This window comes from Entelurus aequoreus, linkage group LG21 (genome assembly GCF_033978785.1).
Source record: "Entelurus aequoreus isolate RoL-2023_Sb linkage group LG21, RoL_Eaeq_v1.1, whole genome shotgun sequence".
NCBI classification, from domain to species: Eukaryota; Metazoa; Chordata; class Actinopteri; order Syngnathiformes; family Syngnathidae; genus Entelurus; species Entelurus aequoreus.
The window spans coordinates 47,897,484-47,917,767 of NC_084751.1; the positions used below are offsets into that span (position 1 = coordinate 47,897,484).

The window sequence follows — 20,284 nt, forward strand, 5'->3', positions numbered from 1 at the left end:
ACAGTGTGTGTGGGTGTGTGTGTTGTGGGTGTGTGTGAGACAGTGTGTGTGTGTGTGTGTGTGTGTGTGTGTGTGTGTGTGTGTGTGTGTGTGTGTGTGTGTGTGTGTGTGTGTGTGTGTGTGTGTGTGTGTGTGTGTGTGTGTGTGTGTGAGACAGTGTGTGTGGGTGTGGGTGTGTGTGAGACAGTGTGTGTGGGTTCTATTATATCCGGGCTCTTTCCAACATCTGTAGCTGCGGGTGTGTTTGTGCAGCTGTGCTTCTGTGGACATTAGATGTATTTCCTGTCTGGTAGCACAGACTGTTGACTCAAGGAGAAATGGAGAAATGATACACAAGAGACAAACAAAGATGAGCATCTATTCGCATGAGACAAGATGTGTATTAAAAGTTAGCGTTGCTCTATCTTCAGCTAGCTTCTTTAGGAGTTAAGTATCTATCTGTCTCCAATTCCGCAATAGTTTGTTCCCGAAAAAAGGTATTATATCTTAGTGTTTAAAGGCCTACTGAAAGCCACTACTAGCGACCACGCAGTCTGATAGTTTATATATCAATGATGAAATCTTAACATTGCAACACATGCCAATACGGCCGGGTTAACTTATAAAGTGATATTTTAAATTTCCCGCTAAACTTCCGGTTGAAAACGTCTATGTATGATGACGTATGCGCGTGACGTCAATCGTTGAAACGGAAGTGTTCAGACACCATTGTATCCAATACAAAAAGCTCGGTTTTCATCGCAAAATTCCACAGTATTCTGGACATCTGTGTTGGTGAATCTTTTGCAATTTGTTTAATGAACAATGGAGACTGCAAAGAAGAAAGTTGTAGGTGGGATCGGTGTATTAGCGGCTGGCTGCAGCAACACAACCAGGAAGACTTTGACTTGGATAGCAAACGCGCTATCCGACGCTAGCCGCCGACCGCATCTATGATCGGGTGAAGTCCTTCGTCGCTCCGTCGATCGCTGGAACGCAGGTGAGCACGGGTGTTGATGAGCAGATGAGGGCTGGCTGGCGTGGGTGGATAGCTAATGTTTTTAGCATAGCTCTGTGAGGTCCTGTTGCTAAGTTAGCTTCAATGGCGTCGTTAGCAACAGCATTGTTAAGCTTCGCCAGGCTGGAAAGCATTAACCGTGTAGTTACATGTCCATGGTTTAATAGTATTGTTGATTTTCTGTCTATCCTTCCAGTCAGGGGTTTATTCCTTTTGTTTCTATCTGCAGTAAAGCACGATGTTATCACGTTAGCTCCGTAGCTATAGTGCTTCGCCGATGTATTGTCGTGGAGATAAAAGTCACTGTGAATGTCCATTTCGCGTTCTCAACTCTCATTTTCAAGAGGATATAGTATCCGAGGTGGTTTAAAATACAAATCCGTGATCCACAATAGAAAAAGGAGAGAGTTTGGAATCCAATGAGCCAGCTTGTACCTAAGTTACGGTCAGAGCGAAAAAAGATGCCTCCTGCACTGCACTCTAGTCCTTCACTCTCACGTTCCTCATCCACGAATCTTTCATCCTGGCTCAAATTAATGGGGTAATCGTCGCTTTTTCAGTCCGAATCGCTCTCGCTGCGGTGTAAACAATGGGGAAATGTGAGGAGCCTTTCAACCGGTGACATCACGCTACTTCCGGTACAGGCAAGGCTTTTTTTATCAGCGACCAAAAGTTGCGAACTTTATCATCGATGTTCTCTACTAAATCCTTTCAGCAAAAATATGGCAATATCGCGAAATGATCAAGTATGACACATAGAATGGATCTGCTATCCCCGTTTAAAGAAAACATTTAATTTCAGTAGGCCTTTAATATGATCTGACATAGGCATTACAATCATATATATTAGAGAAACAAATACATATATTAGGTTAGAAATACTTTCAGTTAATTACTATTAACTACAAAAACAAAAAGTAAAATTATAATTAACATACAATAATAAAACATAATATGTATGAATTGTTGCAAACTAATGTAAAGTTATTAATGCAACTGCAAATGTACACAAATATTAATAAAGTGATAAAGTGTTATGGTTTTCTTTCAATTGATTATTTTCGTGTTGCCTGAATGAATATGATTTTTCCCAAACAACTAAATTGGCCCTAGTGTGTGAATGTGAGTGTGAACGCCATGAGGTGGACACTTGTCCGGGGTGTACACCACCTTCCGCCCGAACGGAGTTGAGATAGGCTCCAACACCCCCGCGACCCCGAAAGGGACAAGCGGTAGAAAATGGATGGATGGATGTAGACACTAAACAAACCATTTCAGTCTAAAGGAACCAAATATTCCTACTAGGGACGGCGTGGCGAAGTTGGTAGAGTGGCTGTGCCAGCAATCGGAGTGTTGCTGGTTACTGGGGTTCAACTCCCACCTTCTACCTTCCTAGTCACGTCCGTGGTGTCCTTGGGCAAGACACTTCACCCTTTGCCTCTGATGGATGCTGGTTAGCGCCTTGCATGGCAGCTCCCGCCATCAGTGTGTGAATGTGTGTGTGAATGGGTAAATGTGGAAATACTGTCACAGCGCTTTGAGTACCTTGAAGGTAGAAAAGCGCTATACAAGTATAACCCATTTATCATTATTATCATTTACTTTTTAGACCATGGATAATCTGTGCTTGTAATGGTCTATAAATATTTATCACTTAGCAAGTCCCATGAAGTGTAATTTCTCATGTATGTACATAAATAGTTCTGAGGTACAACAGAGAGGAACGTCTATGATGTGACAAAAACTGAAGTCTCATACTGCCCTCTGTTGACAAGGTCCAGATATTGACCTGAGAAAAGGACGGCTGCTGATTTTGTGTAAAATGTCAGATTTGAAATGTACAAGCAGTTGTTAAACTGTACTTTCTATTTCAGAGAGGTACCTAGGTGTGACCAAATTGAAGTTGCAATCATACATTTTAAATGAATTACCTTTGGCTTCATTATCAGCATTGTTGTCAAGCCCAACTAACACCATGTTTGCCGTGTTTGAGCTCTTTTCCAATGTAAACACAGCCATTTACACACAATACAGAGCCAAATGTGTGTCTTTGTCTACCTGACAATGAGGGTGTGGATTGGAACAACCCATCATGGCTCCTTTATTTTCAAATATCTAAAGGACAAACAAAAAACATGAGGAAAGTTAGATTTGTGTTTTTACAAATTGATATTTCCTTCTGAGAATCTGCAGTAGACATTTGTCGTGTATTTCTTCTGTCAGTTACATAACTTAGGGGGGAAGCTGAACTCAGTAGAACTTGCACCTGGCTCACTGACAACAAGCTATCCATACACTTGGGTAAAACAGAATCCATCCTGTTTGGGTCCCACATCAACCTTAAAAAAGTCAAAGATTTCACTATAAAAGTGGGTGACATTGTTATCACCAGGAAAGATGAGGTCACCTACCTAGGTTCCATTCTAGAGGCTAATCTTTCCTGTGATAAAACGGCAACCAAGGTAATCAAAAAGGTCAACCAACGAACGAGATTTCTCTATAGAATCTCCTCTGTGGTCAATAAAAACACCATGAGGATTCTAGCGGGAACTCTCGTTCAACCCTTTTTCGATTACGCATGCACCTCATGGTACCCTAGCACCTCCAAAACCCTCAAATATAAACTCCAAACATCCCCGAACAAGCTAGTCAGGTTACTTCTAGACCTCCACCCCAGATCACACCTCACTCCTACCCACTTCTCCAAAGTGGGCTGGCTCAAGGTGGAGGACAGAGTTAAACAACTTGCACTGAGCCTAGTCTATAAAATGCGCTACACCTCCCTGATACCGAAGTACATGTCAAACTACTTCCTTAACGTAAATGACCGCCATAACCACAACACCAGGGGGAGCTCCACTAACCATGTTAAACCCAGATTCCGAACTAACAAAGGTCTTAACTCATTCTTTTTCTATGCCACATCAATGTGGAATGCACTCCCAACAGGTATAAAAGAAAGGGCATCTCTATCCTCCTTCAAAACTGCAATAAAAGTACACCTCCAGGCAACTTCAACCCTAAATTAACACCCTCCCCGGATTGTAGATAATCAAATGTAGATACTTTTTCTTATGCTTTCTGATCTCTCTCTATGTCCACTACTTGCTGTACATATCCTACCAAATCAGAGCTACACTGTTTCAATGTCCATTTCTCTGTTCTCAATTGTTGATGACTGAAGTGATGATAACAACCAAACCTAACCCCGCCCTCCCCTCCACATCCCACCCCGGACTGTAAATAATGTAAATAATTCAATGTATATACTCTGATGATTATCTTGTGTGATGACTGTATTATGATGTTAGTATATATTTGATAGTATATATCTGTATCATGAATCAATTTAAGTGGACCCCGACTTAACTTATTCGGGTGTTACCATTTAGTGGTCAATTGTACGGAATATGTACTTCACTGTGCAATCTACTAATAAAAGTTTCAATCAATCAATCAATCAGCTTTGTTAAACTTAACACAAATGTCCACTGCAGCAGATGCTGGTTCTCGGAAGGATATGATGATCTGACACTAAAATTGTAGTGTATGTTGGGATGGGTACCAAATTCTGTACTTTTATCGGGTACAGAGTCATGCAAAATCAAACTGCCATTTCTCTATAACCTTTTTGCAGGAGACGTCACACGCGGTGGCAGTCAAGCACTCGAGTGGACTCAGGCCAACAAAGGAAGAAGGCGCTGAAAAGTTCAGTAAGGCTTCACTTTTCGGTGCTATTTACATGAGATTGGCCATAGTCATGCTGCAATACCGATTTTACATTGCCAATTTGACACCTCCCAATTTGGTAATGACGAGTACATGTAGGTTGCATGATACTATCAAACAGTAGAAGTCGTCTACACACAACAGTCCTCTAACCATTGCAACTGCATGCCAGGTCTACTATACAATAGTACTAAATAGTGTAACAAAACAAGATAACTTCATAGCACAGCTCAGTGTTGAATGAAAAAAAAAGAGAAAAAAAAAAAAAAACATTTATAAGCACATTTGAACACACTAAAGTACCCCAAAAAAATTGGTACCATTGAGTACCGGTATTGATTCGAATTTGTGCTGTATCGATTCAAATGTGAAAGGTAGCCATCTATTGTGTTAATAGTTTTACGTTCATTCAATGAAGAAAAACAATACAACAACCATTGTATCATCATCAATTAATCATTTATTTAAGTGAAGTTGTTATCATAAAAACAATATTGTACATTCATGTGTAGGGTTGGGTATCGTTTGAATTCGAACGATTCCAGTTCCGATTCCGATTCTTTGTTTTTATTCCGATTCCTTACGATTCTCGATTCCGATTCTTTTAAGAGGCAGGCTCAAAAAAAAGTTTAGGATATTTTAAATTACCTAGCTAACCTACAGTCTTTCTGAATGAAATAGTCTGACATTCTCCATCAAATTTTAATTCTATTAACTTTTTATGAACTTTACTATAAATTCCTCACAGGGCTGTTTTCAACTAGAATATAAATATCAAATCTATGAACTTGAATATAAATATTATAAATTATGAATACATTTTCCCAGGGGTACACTTCCTTCAAGAGAGCTTTATTTTTGACAACCTCATGAAAACACATTTACACACACAAGTGTATGATGCTGCAGGAAACCTCATGAAAACACATTTACACACACAAGTGTATGATGCTGCAGGAAACCTCATGAAAACACATTTACACACACAAGTGTATGATGCTGCAGGAAACCTCATGAAAACACATTTACACACACAAGAGTATGATGCTGCAGGAAACCTCATGAAAACACATTTACACACACAAGTGTATGATGCTGCAGGAAACCTCATGAAAACACATTTACACACACAAGTGTATGATGCTGCAGGAAACCTCATGAAAACACATTTACACACACAAGTGTATGATGCTGCAGGTACTTAAAAATGTTACCGTGCTCCCACTGATGGGCTAACCTGGTGCAGAAAAGCAAATAAACAATAAGAAACAACTTGCAAAATCCAGTCCAGATTAGCAGCAGGTACAGTATAAAATCAGAGACAGTTTTTGTTTAGGAAAATGACCATATCCGCCTTCTCAGGCAGGATTCTGGACAGATAGTGTCTCCTGCTGTGGAAAATACATGTTCGCTGGGTGTGGAAGAAGCTTGAACGCATAAATAGGAGAAAGCGAGATTTGACAGCAAAGGATAAGTCTTTTGTTGGTTCCACCGGACCATCACCATGCAGCAAGGTCGTCAGACATAAGTATCGGTGGAACGTCCTGGTACATCTGCAGCTCTCTCTCCACTCATTTCTTGATGGACATGGAGCTCTGTTATTTCGCGGTTATTTCATTTTTTTTTGTAAAGTAAAGCCACACTTTCGACCGCCGACGCCCGCTATCCATGCTTGAGCTTGACTGACTCGCTCGGCTATGCTAACACTTCCGGCGGTGGGCGCTTCTTCGTTGGTGTTCAGCGGCTTCTTCTTCCGGTTCGGCGGACATATTTTTTTCCGGTCGGCGGACTGGTATCGAAAATAGGAATCGAAATTTAAACTTTTGAACGATTCCGGGAGAATCGGAAAGTTAGTCCCGGTTCCAATCGATACTCGATACTCGATACCCAACCCTATTCATGTGTTGTTATTACAGTAAGTGGAGACTTAAGTGTATCCTGTACCTGAACCCAGGGGTAGGTGGCACCTAGTTCTTCCACAAGCTCTGCCCACTTGTCAATCACCTTGACAACCTCTTCTTTGTTCATGAGAGGGAGTGTGACATCAGACCAGGGATGGAAACACATGACCTTACTAAAAATGACAGGGAATGTGAGGAGATACATCATGTCAGATAGGATAAAAAGGCACAAACTATTTACTAATTACAGATTGCTGTTGCTGCCGGTGTGATGAATACATCATATGTGTGGAGCTGGTTCCTTTCTGAGCTGCTACCTTATCGCGGTAGAGGACTTTATGTTGCCTGAAGCTTATGTTGCCCCCTGGTAGGGTCTCCCATGACAAACAGGTCCTAGGTAAGGTAAGACACCAGACAAAGAGCAGCTCAGAGACTTCTATGAGAAGACAGGAACAGGAACACAGTTTTCCCCTGGGCCAGACGCGGGTCCCCTCTGGAACCAAGCCTGGAGGTGGGCCTCCAAGGCGAGCGCCTGGTGGCCTGGCCATGCCCCATTGGGCAACGTGGGTCCCCCCTTAAATGGGCTCACCCCCCTTAGGAGGGGAAATAGAAGTGGGGTGCTTTGTGAGCTGGGCGGCATGTTGTATCTGTCCTTAAAGGCCTACTGAAAGCCACTACTACCGACCACGCAGTCTGATAGTTTATATATCAATGATGAAATCTTAACATTGCAACACATGCCAATACGGCCGGGTTAACTTATAAAGTGACATTTTAAATTTCCTGCGAAACTTCCGGTTGAAAACGTCTATGTATGATGACGTATGTGCGTGACGTCAATGGTTGAAACGGAAGTATTCGGAGCCCATCGAATCCAATACAAAAAGCTCGGTTTTCATCTCAAAATTCCACAGTATTGTGGACATCTGTGTTGGTGAATCTTTTGCAATTTGTTTAATGAACAATGGAGACTGCAAAGAAGAAAGTTGTAGGTGGGATCGGTGTATTAGCAGCGGACTACAGCAACACAACCAGGAGGACTTTGAGATGGATAGCAGACGCGCTAGCCGCCGACCTCACCTTGACTTCCTCCGTCTACGGGCCGTCGACCGCATCTGTGATCGGGTGAAGTCCTTCGTCGTACCGTCGATCGCTGGAACGCAGGTGAGCACGGGTCCTGATGAGCAGATGAGGGTTGGCGTAGGTGCAGAGCTAATGTTTTATGCATAGCTCTGTCGAGGTTCCGTAGCTAAGTTAGCTTCAATGGCGTCGTTAGCAACAGCATTGCTAAGCTTCGCCAAGCTGGAAAGCATTAACCGTGTAGTTACATGTCCAGAGTTTGGTAGTATTGTTGATCTTCTATCTATCCTTTCCAGTCAGGGGCTTATTTGTTTTGTTTCTATATGCAGTTAAGCCCGATGCTATCACGTTAGCTCAGTAGCTAAAGTGCTTCACCGATGTATTGTCGTGGGGATAAAAGTCACTGTGAATGTCCATTTCGCGTTCTCGACTCTCATTTTCAAGAGGATATAGTATCCGAGGTGGTTTAAAATACAAATCCGGAATCCACAATAGAAAAAGGAGAAAGTGTGGAATCCAATGAGACCTTGTACCTAAGTTACGGTCAGAGCGAAAAAAGATGTGTCCTACACTGCACTGCAATCCTTCACTCTAACGTTCCTCATCCACGAATCTTTCATCCTCGCTCAAATTAATGGGGTAATCGTCGCTTTCTCGGTCCGAATCTCTCTCGCTGCATTGTAAACAATGGGGAAATGTGAGCAGCCCTTCCTCCTGTGACGTTACGCTACTTCCGGTACAGACAAGGCTTTTTTTTATCAGCGACCAAAAGTTGCGAACTTTATCGTCGATGTTCTATACTAAATCCTTTCAGCAAAAATATGGCAATATCGCGAAATGATCAAGTATGACACATAGAAAGGATCTGCTATCCCCGTTTAAATAAAAAAAAATCATTTCAGTAGGCTTTTAACTTAGAATAACTCTTTCAACTAGCACCCAACATTCATGTTGCAGCTGTCCTTAACTTAGGTTAAGTCTTTCCATTTGCATCCAACATTAATGTTGGAGCTGTCCTTAACTTAGATTAACTATTTCAATTAGCTGTGTGCCACTACAGCCACAAGTCAACTACATCTGAGTACCAGTGCAGCCCTAGGAACACAGCTGAGAAACAGGTATTGTTTAGCGTGCCTCTAGGGGGCGCTGTGCTCTATATTAAGAAACCCTGCCTTAGAGAATGTCACCCTGGAGCCACCACTACACAAAGTACTGCAGTCTGATGCATAAACTTGCTGTCTTATTATCCAACCATTTTGGTTGTCTTTGATTACTGTGGTTAATGTGGATTAAATGCATCAATTAAAAAGTCCCCCTATAAAGTGAGCCTAATTACGGTCCCTTGCATTGTCTCCAGATTGAAGGTCTTAATTAGTCATTAGAAATGGTAAATCTCTAATGCTGATTTCTTTTTTGCTCTCGGTGACATTTATCCCCAAAAAATAATCACATCGCATTCGGAGGCGGTTTCACTAATTGGATGTCTGAATGTTGCTGCACAGCCACCACTTTTTGTTGTGAGTTCCTTCTTTTCTCGACGCCGGTAGCCGACTACAAAAACACCAGGTGATTGCAAACATGCACACGCCACATTGCATGGCGAAAATAAATAAAGAACCACTTTACGGCGTGGAAAACTGAACATCAATAAAAAAATCACTGCAACGTTCCAGGGTCCCCGCCTCATTATCTGGTGTGCTTGTGTGTAATATGAACACTTCATTGGGGGGTTTAAGATGCACTAGCTGGGATTTTAATCTATGACTGAGTCTCTACCTAACTATGCTGCCAGATGCAATCATTAAAATTGTTACTAGAACTGCAGAGATAGTCAGAAACATGTTTAAATGTGTGTTTGCTACTACTGCACCATTTAGGTTTGAGGGTAAGAAAACTTTCTGTGCAACTCAGCATGCTGTGGCTGTGGACTTCATTTATTTGGGCTTGTGAGCTGGATGTGAGCAACAGGAAGGGAGTGGCTATCCTGTTAAGCATGTTTGAAATGTAAAACGTGAACCTCTGCAGTCATTCCTTGCACACAATGTTTGCTGAAAGCCTGAATAAAATATGCCAGTGGTTTGTGTCATAAGCATGATCAGTGTAAATATTGCTGGTTTTTTATTTGTATTTATTCTTAGAGGTGATGTAACACTGCAGGAGGACTAGAGGAACAACAAACTAATGTGTGAGGGGTGTGACTGGGTGATAGTTCAAATAGTTGAAGAGAGCTACTAGATTAGGTGGAGAGCAGTGCATTGATATCAAATCCATATGATTTCAGCGAAATCTATTGTCAATTAGTCCAATAGAGGAATTATTCCACTATCAAAAAATAACAGCAAGCATTTTTGCACAATGTAAAGAGAGTTTGTATCAAAAAGATAATTATGCTCAGTTTTGATGTGTGTACACCAGGGGTCACCTGAGCCCGTAAGGACCAGATGAGTAGCCCGCTGGCCTGTTCTAAAAATAGCTCAAATAGCAGCACTTACCAGTGAGCTGCCTCTATTTTTTAAATTTTATTTATTTACTAGCAAGCTGGTCTCGCTTTGCCCGAAATTTTTAATTCTAAGACAGACAAAACTCAAATAGAATTTGAAAATCCAAGAAAATATTTTAAAGACGTGGTCTTCACTTGTTTAAATAAATGCATTATTTTTTTTACTTTGCTTCTTATAACTTTCAGAAAGACAATTTTAGAGAAAAAATACAACCTTAAAAATTATTTTAGGATTTTTAAACAAATGTACCTTTTTACCTTTTAAATTCCTTCCTTTTCTTTCCTGACAATTTAAATCAATGTTCAAGTAAATTTATTTTTTTATTGTAAAGAATAATAAATACATTTTAATTTAATTCTTAATTTTAGCTTCTGTTTTTTCGACGAAGAATATTTGTAAAATATTTCCTCAAAAAAATTATTCTGGCAAATCTAGAAAATCTGTAGAATCAAATTTAAATCTTATTTCAAAGTCTTTTGAATTTCTTTTAAAATTTTTGTTCTGGAAAATCTCGAAGAAATAATGATTTGTCTTTGTTAGAAATATAGCTTGGTCCAATTTGTTATATATTCTAACAAAGTGTAGATTGGATTTTAACCTATTTAAAACATGTCATCAAAATTCTAAAATTAATCTTAATCAGGAAAAATTACTAATGATGTTCCATAAATTCTTTTTTTAAGTTTTTCTCTTCTTTTTTTCGGTTGAATTTTGAATTTTAAAGAGTCGAAATTGAAGATAAACTGTTTCAAAATTTAATTGTCATTTTTTTCGTGTTTTCTCCTCTTTTAAACCGTTCAATTAAGTGTAAATATCATTAATTATTAATAATAACATAGAGTTAAAGGTAAATTGAGCAAATTGGCTATTTCTGGCAATTTATTTAAGTGTGTATCAAACTGGTAGCCCTTCGCATTAATCACTACCCAAGAAGTAGCTCTTGGTTTCAAAAAGGTTGGTGACCCCTGGTGTACACCATGACTGTGTCGTGTGCAGTAAGGTGTGGAACTGGACTGAAGAGGCATTTGTAATATTTTGGGCAGCCTATTAACTATCATTTCAGAATACAGTGGTACCTGGGCTTTTTAGTATACACCATTTTTCATATATCGTTTTACTTTTCATACACCCTTTTGGTTATCATTAGGCCAAACATGACAAGTAACACATCAATCCTCTTGTCTGTGTTATCATTAATGACTCAGCTGATGTGCTTTTTTTTTTCTTTTTTTTTTACAACTGCATAATAAGCCACCATGGGACCAAAGAAAGTTGCGAGTTCCAGCACTTTGATAAAAAGGGTGTGTAACACTATGGAATTCTAGAAAGAACTTGTACCAAAGTAAGAAGGTGGTGTCCGTATGGCTCTTACCTCTTTCCCTTCGATAAACCGTTATTTTCAAAGAGTCATTCAAAAGACTTTTTTTTTTTTGGTAGTTACTCGTTTATACCAAGGAAACAATCACTGGTAGCAGTTGTCAGATACTATTTGGATTCGAGTAATTTAAATTTATAACAATGTATACGCTATTTGTGGGAAATATTTTAAGATATAGAATATATAAATTCAATGTGGCCTGTGTTTATATTGTAAACATTCCTTAAGGAGGTACCGTATTTTTCGGACTATGAATCGCAGTTTTTTTCATAGTTTGGCCGGGGGTGCGACTTATACTCAAGAGCGACTTATGTGTGAAATGATTAACACATTAAATATCAAATAATATTATTGATGTCATTCACGTAAGAGACTAGACGTATAAGATTTCATGGGATTTAGCGATTAGGAGTGACAGATTGTTTGGTAAACGTATAGCATGTTCTATATGTTATAGTTATTTGAATGACTCTTACCATAATATGTTACGTTAACATACCAGTTGGTTATTTATGCCTCATATAACGTACACTTATTCAGCCTGTTGTTCACTATTCTTTAGACATTTTTAATTGCCTTTCAAATGTCTATTCTTGCTGTTGGCTTTTATCTAATACATTTCCCCAAAAAATGCGACTTTTATTATATGTTTTTTTCCTTCTTTATTATGCATTTTCGGCCGGTGCGACTTATACTCCGGAGCGACTTATACTCCGAAAAATACGGTACATTATCTTAATGTTTTGCCATTTTACAGTACAGATACAATGGAGCCTACAAGTAATGCATGAATAGAATGTCTATAAAAACTGTACCGTAATTTCCGGACTATAAGCCGCTACTTTTTCCCCTCGTTCTGGTCCCTGCGGCTTATACAAGGGTGCGGCTTATTTACGGCCTGTTCTTCTCCGACACCGACGAAGAGGATTTCGGTGGTTTTAGTACGCAGGAGGAAGACGATGACACAATGATTAAAGACTGACTTTTCATATACCGGTAGGCTGGTTATTTTGATAACGTACAGGCGAGCACTTTGTATTACTTTGCACCGTTGTATTATTTGTACTCTGCACGAATGCTGTTCGCCATGTCAAAGATGTGAAAGTTTGATTGAATGATTGAAAGATTTATTGTTAATAAATGGGACGCTTTGCGTTCCCAAACAGTCATCTCTGTCCCGACAATCCCCTCCGTGGTAGCAGGAACCCCTATATACTACGGTAATTACACATCAAAACCCTGCGGCTTATAGTCGGGTGCGGCTTATATATGGAGCAATCTGTATTTCCCCCTAAATTTAGCTGGTGCGGCTTATAGTCAGGTGCGGCTTATAGTCCGGAAATTACGGTAATTAAAAATTAGGGCACAATGTAAATGTGAATTAAAAATTGCACTAACCCTACTGTCGAGTGTAAATGTAAATTGGAAATGTATGTACCATAATGTAAAACGTTTCCTTTGAATTTGTCTCAATTTGTGTGTTTTTTCTTTTCTTTTACCATTGGGGCTCTAGTCCAGTTAGGTCGCACAAATATGAAGGCAGAGTAGGCCAATTGCATATAAAATGGCATGCAACTGCAAATCGGGTCTTTTTGTTCACTGAAAAGAGCCGTTCAAAAGACTCAACTCGTTCACAAACGTCACATTTCCATAGTAAAGGTAAAAGTGACATTAAATGTTCATGTTTATATGTATTTCACCTTGTTTTCTGCATGTATCGTTATTAGGGATGTCCGATAATGGCTTTTTGCCGATATCCAATATGCCGATATTGTCCAACTCTTTAATTACCGATACCGATATCAACCGATATATACAGTTGTGGAATTAACACATTATTATGCCTAATTTGGACAACCAGGTATGGTGAAGATAAGGTACTTTTTAAAAAAATGAATCAAATAAAATAAGATAAATAAATTAAAAACATTTTCTTGAATAAAAAAGAAAGTAAAACAATATAAAAACAGTTACATAGAAACTAGTAATTAATGAAAATTTGTCAAATTAACTGTTAAAGGTTAGTATTATTAGTGGACCAGCAGCACGCACAATCATGTGTGCTTACGGACTGTATCCCTTGCAGACTGTATTGATATATATTGATATATAATGTAGGAAGCAGAATATTAATAACAGAAAGAAACAACCCTTTTGTGTGAATGAGTGTAAATGGGGGAGTGAGGTTTTTTGGGTTGGTGCACTAATTGTAAGTGTATCTTGTGTTTTTTATGTGGATTTAATAAAAATAAAAAAATTTTTTTTAAAAACAAACAAAAAAAACGATACTGATAATAAAAAACCGATACCGATAATTTCCGATATTACATTTTAACGCATTTATCGGCCGATAATATCGGCAGACCGATATTATCGGACATCTCTAATCGTTATGATTATTCTCTAAAAAAATGTGGTTTGAGCTCATATTTAGGGCAGTCTGGAACAGATCAATTTAATTTATATTATCTTTTTATGGTAGTCCAGCCACCCTCGTGACCCTGAGAGGTACAAGCGGTAGAAAATAAATGGATGGATGGATAGTAAATGTTATTTCATCGATTCGGTTTTCGTACAGTTTTTGTCGGCTTGTTGGAACAAATTTTAAAAACCGATGTATCAGTGTAAATAAATTGGCATGTTTCTTACCACACCCCTCTGGCAGCTTTAGACTGGAACAATGGATGTTGGTCTGAACCTAAAGTGCACAACAATTTCATTGTAAGCCCCTCGATCAACATGGAAGTTTTCACTAAGTACAGTGCAGCTGAAATACACAACAGCACATTTAACTGAGTGATCATGCTGTTTGACCAAAAGCCATGTGATAACAGGATGAATATCTTGTTTATTTACACAAAACCTTAGCAACCGATTTATTTGAACTTGAAAAAAAAAACACTCACCACCAGGATCTGGAGCATCTGGCTGGAGGGCGGGGAAGTCATTTTCAAATACAAAAGTGCTTTTATAGTCTGGATTCACCTATTAAGATACAAACACAGCACATATGCACCTCAGAACAGGATCAAAAGCACCAATGACTCGCGTACAACCAAATCTTGTCTGTTTAAACATTAACCAAAATTGCTAGTTTACATACACTTGTAAAGAACATCATGTCATGGCTGTCTTGACTTTACTATCTTTTCTACAACTCTTATTTGTTTGTGATGTAGTGATTGGAGCACATACTTGTTGGTCACAAAAAAACATTCATGAAGTTTGCTTCTTTTATGAATTTATTATGGGTCTACTGAAAATGTGAGCAAATGTGCTGGGTCAAAAGTATACATACAGCAATGTTAATATTTGCTTACAAGTTTCACTGCAATAAGGCGCTTTTGGTAGCCATCCACAAGCTTCTGCTTGAATTTTTGACCACTCCTTTTGACAAAATTGGTGCAGTTCAGCTAAATGTGTTGGTTTTCTGACATGCACTTGTTTCTTCAGCATTGTCCACACCTTTAAGTCAGGACTTTGGGAAGGCCATTCTAAAACCTTCATTCTAGCCTGATTTAGCCATTCCTTTACCACTTTTAATAATAATAATAATACCTGGGATTTATATAGCCCTTTTCTAAGTACACAAAGTCGCTTTACATGTTAAAAACCCATCATTCATTCACACCTGGTGGTGGTAAGCTACTTTCGTAGCCACAGCTGCCCTGGGGTAGACTGACGGAAGCGTGGCTGCCAATTTGCGCCTACGGCCCCCCCGACCACCACCTATCATTCATTCAACATTCATTCACCGGTGTGAGCGGCACCGGGGGCAAGGGTGAAGTGTCCTGCCCAAGGACACAACGGCATGGTAAGAGGCGGGGAGCGAACCTGCAACCCTCAGGTTTCTGACACGGGCGCTCTACCCACTACGCCATGCCGCCACTTTTGAGGTGTGTTTGGGGTCTTTGTCCTGTTGGAACACCCAACTGCGCCCAAGACCCAACCTCCGGGCTGATGATTTTAGGTTGTCCTGGAAAATTTGGAGGTAATTCTCCTTTTTCATTGTCCCATTTACTCTCTGTAAAGCACCAGTTCCATTGGCAGGCCCAGAGCATAATACTACCACCACCATGCTCGGCGGTAGGCATGGTGTTTCTGGGATTAAAGGCCTCAAATTTTCTCCTCCAAACATATTGCTGGGTATTGTGGCCAAACAGCTCCATTTTTCTTTCATCTGACATCACATGGACACAGATAAGACCTTCTGGAGGAAAGTTCTGTGGTCATATGAAGCAAAAATTGAGCTTGCCAGAAGCTTGTGGATGGCTACCAGAAGCGCCTTATTGCAGTGAAACTTGCCATTTATTAACATTGCTGTATGTATACTTTTGACCCAGTAGATTTGCTCACATTTTCAGTAGACCCATAATAAATTCATAAAAGAAGCAAACTTCATGAATGTTTTTTGTGACCAACAAGTATGTGCTCCAATCACTACATCACAAAAAAATAAATGATTGAAACTCAAGACAGCCATGACATGATGTTCTTTACAAGTGTATGTACACTTTTGACCATGACTGTATATGACACATGCATATGCACACACATGTTGATTACTACCTCCCCATTAGCACGTGTGTTTCCAGGACAGAGTGGATTGCGGGGATCATATCTGGGTACGTGTTCTTCAGGAGGTTTTTCCAGCTGACCAGCCCAGGGTCTCCTCATGCGGTGGGCTGAGACCAGAACCCAGCAGTCCTTCAGAGGGTTGTAACGCAGGTGCTGGTGCTCTGAGTGTGCGTTTGGACAAAAGAAGGATTATTTAACACACTTTAACAGGCTGAGACACATTCTCACAAAGATGGTAGTTCTCAAAAGAGCCAAACAGTATGATTAACACCAAAGCACACACTTAAAAAGCAGTCAATTCTCAAACAAAGAACTTGATTAACCACTCTTGAGATGTTAATCAAGTGGTCAAAAAGGTACATGGTGTTATCTCACAATACACTCATTACCTTGGTCATTTAATAGCACACTAAAACTTTTAAATATACTGTACGTAACGGATGTCTGCTCGTATAGCTGTGAGATAGTATGTTGTGTATCTCTCCCCGATGCTTTAAGAGCTGTGCTGGACAACGAGTAGACAGCCCAACTCGACACATTATTCACATTGAGTGCATTACAATAAATCAGAACCATTTTTAAAAGTTAAACTTATACATTCTACAAATTCTCAAAACACAAGGGACACATTTCAATGGTGCACTTGTTACTTTCCTCAAACAATGAATGGTATAGTATTGTTTACAGGCCATAAGAAAAATGTAATATAGCATACATTCTGAAAAATTGTCATACAAGTTCAGTATTGTAAACTACTGACTCGCGTTCCAATGAACTAAATGAACTGCTAAAAACTCCACAAGCCTTCAATTGTTCACTTTGTCTCGTTTGATTGTCTGAAATTAAATATGTTTTGCACAATATTATATTTTGAGTGACAAAACAACAATGTTGTTTCCCTGCTTACCCGCCATGCAACTATTTGCCAATCCAGTACAACTTGTAGCAAAATTGACAGGAAGGAACATGTCATGATTAATATGTTCCGTCATCTCAGAGAATAACCAAATAATTTGGTGTACAACAACATTAGATTTTAACATCTAAACAACGCACAAAGCTACGCCATGATCCAATGAATAATACATAGTTGATAATCTTGGTAGAAAACATTGATAGTTCTAAGGAGAGAACACACAGGAGATAATACAAATAATAACAGAAGAAATGAACAAATTAAAAAGATGGTTTGACAAAAACAGACTATCTTTGAATCTCAGTAAAACTAAAATAATGCTATTCGGTAATAGTAGAAGAGAAAGTTAAACACAAATACAAATAGACGGAATATAAATTGAAAGAGTAAATGAAACCAAATGTCTAGGTATATAGATTGATGATAAATTGAACTGGAAATCTCATGTAAAAAATATACAACATAAAGTAGCAAGAAACACGTCAATAATGAACCAAAAATTACTTCATATTCTCTACTGCTCACTAGTGTTACATATCTTAGTTATTGTGCAGAAATATGGGGAAATAACTACAAAAGTACACTTCATTCATAAATGATTACAAAAAAGATCAGTTAGAATAATACATAATGTTGGATATAGAGAACATACAAACACTTTATTTATCAAATAAAAAATACTGAAATTCCACGACATAGTGAATTTGCAAACAGCTAAAATTATACACAAAGCAAACTATAATCTGCTACCCAAGAATGTACAACAATTCTTCTCAACAAGAGGAGAAATATAACCTTAGAGAAAAATGTAATTTAAAACATTTGTACGCACGTACAACACTTCAGACCTTCAGTATATCAGTATGTGGAATTAAATGATGGAATGGATTAAGCAAAGCAATCAAACAATGTACTAATATGATCCACTTCAAGAAACTCTTCAAACTTAAAGTGTTTACAAAGTACAAAGAAGAAGAACTATGATAAACATTCTGAATTTATTTCATCCATCCATTCATTTTCTAGATCATCTTATTTATCTCAACATATGAAATATAACTTACTTCACCAATTATTTATTCATCTATTTTTATTCTTATTACTTATGGAGTATATTGTGAATAAATTGAGAACAGGAAGTGAACACAATTTTTTAACAACTGCTATGTTAAGGAAAAGGGGTAGGATTAAAAAGTCTGCTTCTTCCTACTCCTTTTCGAACATGTTGAATAGAGAAACTGGAAATTGTGATGTATCATGTTGTATGCATGCATGCGTGATGCATCATGTTGTATGCATGCATGTGTGATGTATCATGTTGTATGCATGCATGTGTGATGTATTATGTTGTATGCATGTGTGATGTATCATGTTGTATGCATGCATGTGTGATGTATCATGTTGTATGCATGCATGTGTGATGTATCATGTTGTATGCATGCATGTGTGATGTATTATGTTGTATGCATGTGTGATGTATCATGTTGTATGCATGCATGTGTGATGCATCATGTTGTATGCATGCATGCGTGATGCATCATGTTGTATGCATGCATGTGTGATGTATCATGTTGTATGCATGCATGTGTGATGTATTATGTTGTATGCATGTGTGATGTATCATGTTGTATGCATGCATGTGTGATGCATCATGTTGTATGCATGCATGTGTGATGTATCATGTTGTATGCATGCATGTGTGATGTATTATGTTGTATGCATGTGTGATGCATCATGTTGTATGCATGCATGTGTGATGTATCATGTTGTATGCATGCATGTGTGATGTATTATGTTGGATGCATGCATGTGTGATGTATCATGTTGTATTCATGCATGTGTGATGTATTATGTTGGATGCATGCATGTGTGATGTATCATGTTGTATGCATGCATGTGTGATGTATCATGTTGTATGCATGCATGTGTGATGTATCATGTTGTATGTATGCATGTGTGAGGTATCATGTTGTATGCATGCATGTGTGATGTATCATGTTGTATGTATGCATGTGTGATGTATCATGTTCTATGCATGCATGCGTGATGTATCATGTTGTATGCATGCATGTGTGACGTTTCATGTTGTATGCATGCATGTGTGATGTATCATGTTGTATGCATGCATGCGTGATGTATCATGTTGTATGCATGCATGTGTGATGCATCATGTTGTATGCATGCATGTGTGATGTATTATGTTGTATGCATGCATGTGTGATGAATCATGGTGTATGCAAGCATGTGTGATGTATCATGTTGTATGCATGCATGTGTGATGCATCATGTTGTATGCATGCATGTGTGATGTATCATGTTGTATATATACATGTGTGATGCATCATGTTGTATGCATGCATGTGTGATGTATCATGTTGTATGCATGCATGTGTGAGGTATCATGTTGTATGCATGCATGCGTGAGGTATCATGTTGTATGCATGCATGTGTGATGTATCATGGTGTATGCAAGCATGTGTGATGTATCATGTTGTATGCATGCATGTGTGATGTATCATGGTGTATGCAAGCATGTGTGATGTATCATGTTGTATGCATGCATGTGTGATACATCATGTTGTATGTTCCAAAATAATAATGTTCCAAATAAACTCAAACTCAACTCAACTCCACTCAAGAAATAGTACAGTGTAACCCCGCCTCTCGCCACAAGTCAGCTGGGATAGGCTCCAGTTTACACGTGACCATTATGAGGATACGAAACGACATATAATAAAGAAAATGAATGAACGAATAAACAGTAGATCACGTTCAATGATACTTAAATGTCAGTTTGTTTGGCTACAACACACACTTTAGATGCGGCTTTGTAACCAAGTCGTATGTCTTGGCAAGGTTACTTTTCGCTACAGTATATCAACACATGATTCATACCTTTGGAATCAAAATGGATTTCGGGGCCACTCATGTTGACAAGGTTGCAAGAACTTAACTAGTAGTTAGAAGTCACAAGAACTTAACTAGTAGTGAACATGTAAACACTTCACGCCCTCGCCTACTTCCTGACAAACTGGAACGTACCATTGACTGTCGACGCTCACTTGAAAACATAACGGTTACAGGTTCAACAAAGAGGGATATGGCTCATAAATTATTAAAAAATAAGACATATAAAAAGCCAAATATTATATTTTTTAGTGAATGCAAATTGAAAAGAAAGCGGTAAAGGAGTCGATGTTCCTT

At 38.7% G+C, this 20,284-nt stretch overlaps 1 protein-coding gene across 2 annotated transcripts in view; it reads right to left on the bottom strand.

Annotated features, from left to right (window-relative positions):
- LOC133638786 (galactose-1-phosphate uridylyltransferase-like) overlaps positions 1-20,284 on the bottom strand; it is a 62,528-nt gene that overhangs the window by 34,143 nt on the left and 8,101 nt on the right. The window contains exons 1-6 of one of the 2 annotated variants that reach the window (XM_062031734.1): positions 19,976-20,112; positions 16,156-16,325; positions 14,493-14,571; positions 14,236-14,284; positions 6,671-6,800; positions 3,056-3,112 (exon numbers count right to left, since the gene is read on the bottom strand). In XM_062031734.1, coding sequence (XP_061887718.1) covers positions 3,056-3,112; positions 6,671-6,800; positions 14,236-14,284; positions 14,493-14,571; positions 16,156-16,325; positions 19,976-20,009 — 519 coding nt within the window. In that variant the 5' untranslated portion in view covers positions 20,010-20,112. Of the gene's footprint in view, positions 1-3,055; positions 3,113-6,670; positions 6,801-14,235; positions 14,285-14,492; positions 14,572-16,155; positions 16,326-19,975; positions 20,113-20,284 lie in introns of those variants that run through there. The other variant, XM_062031735.1, reaches the window with a different exon arrangement.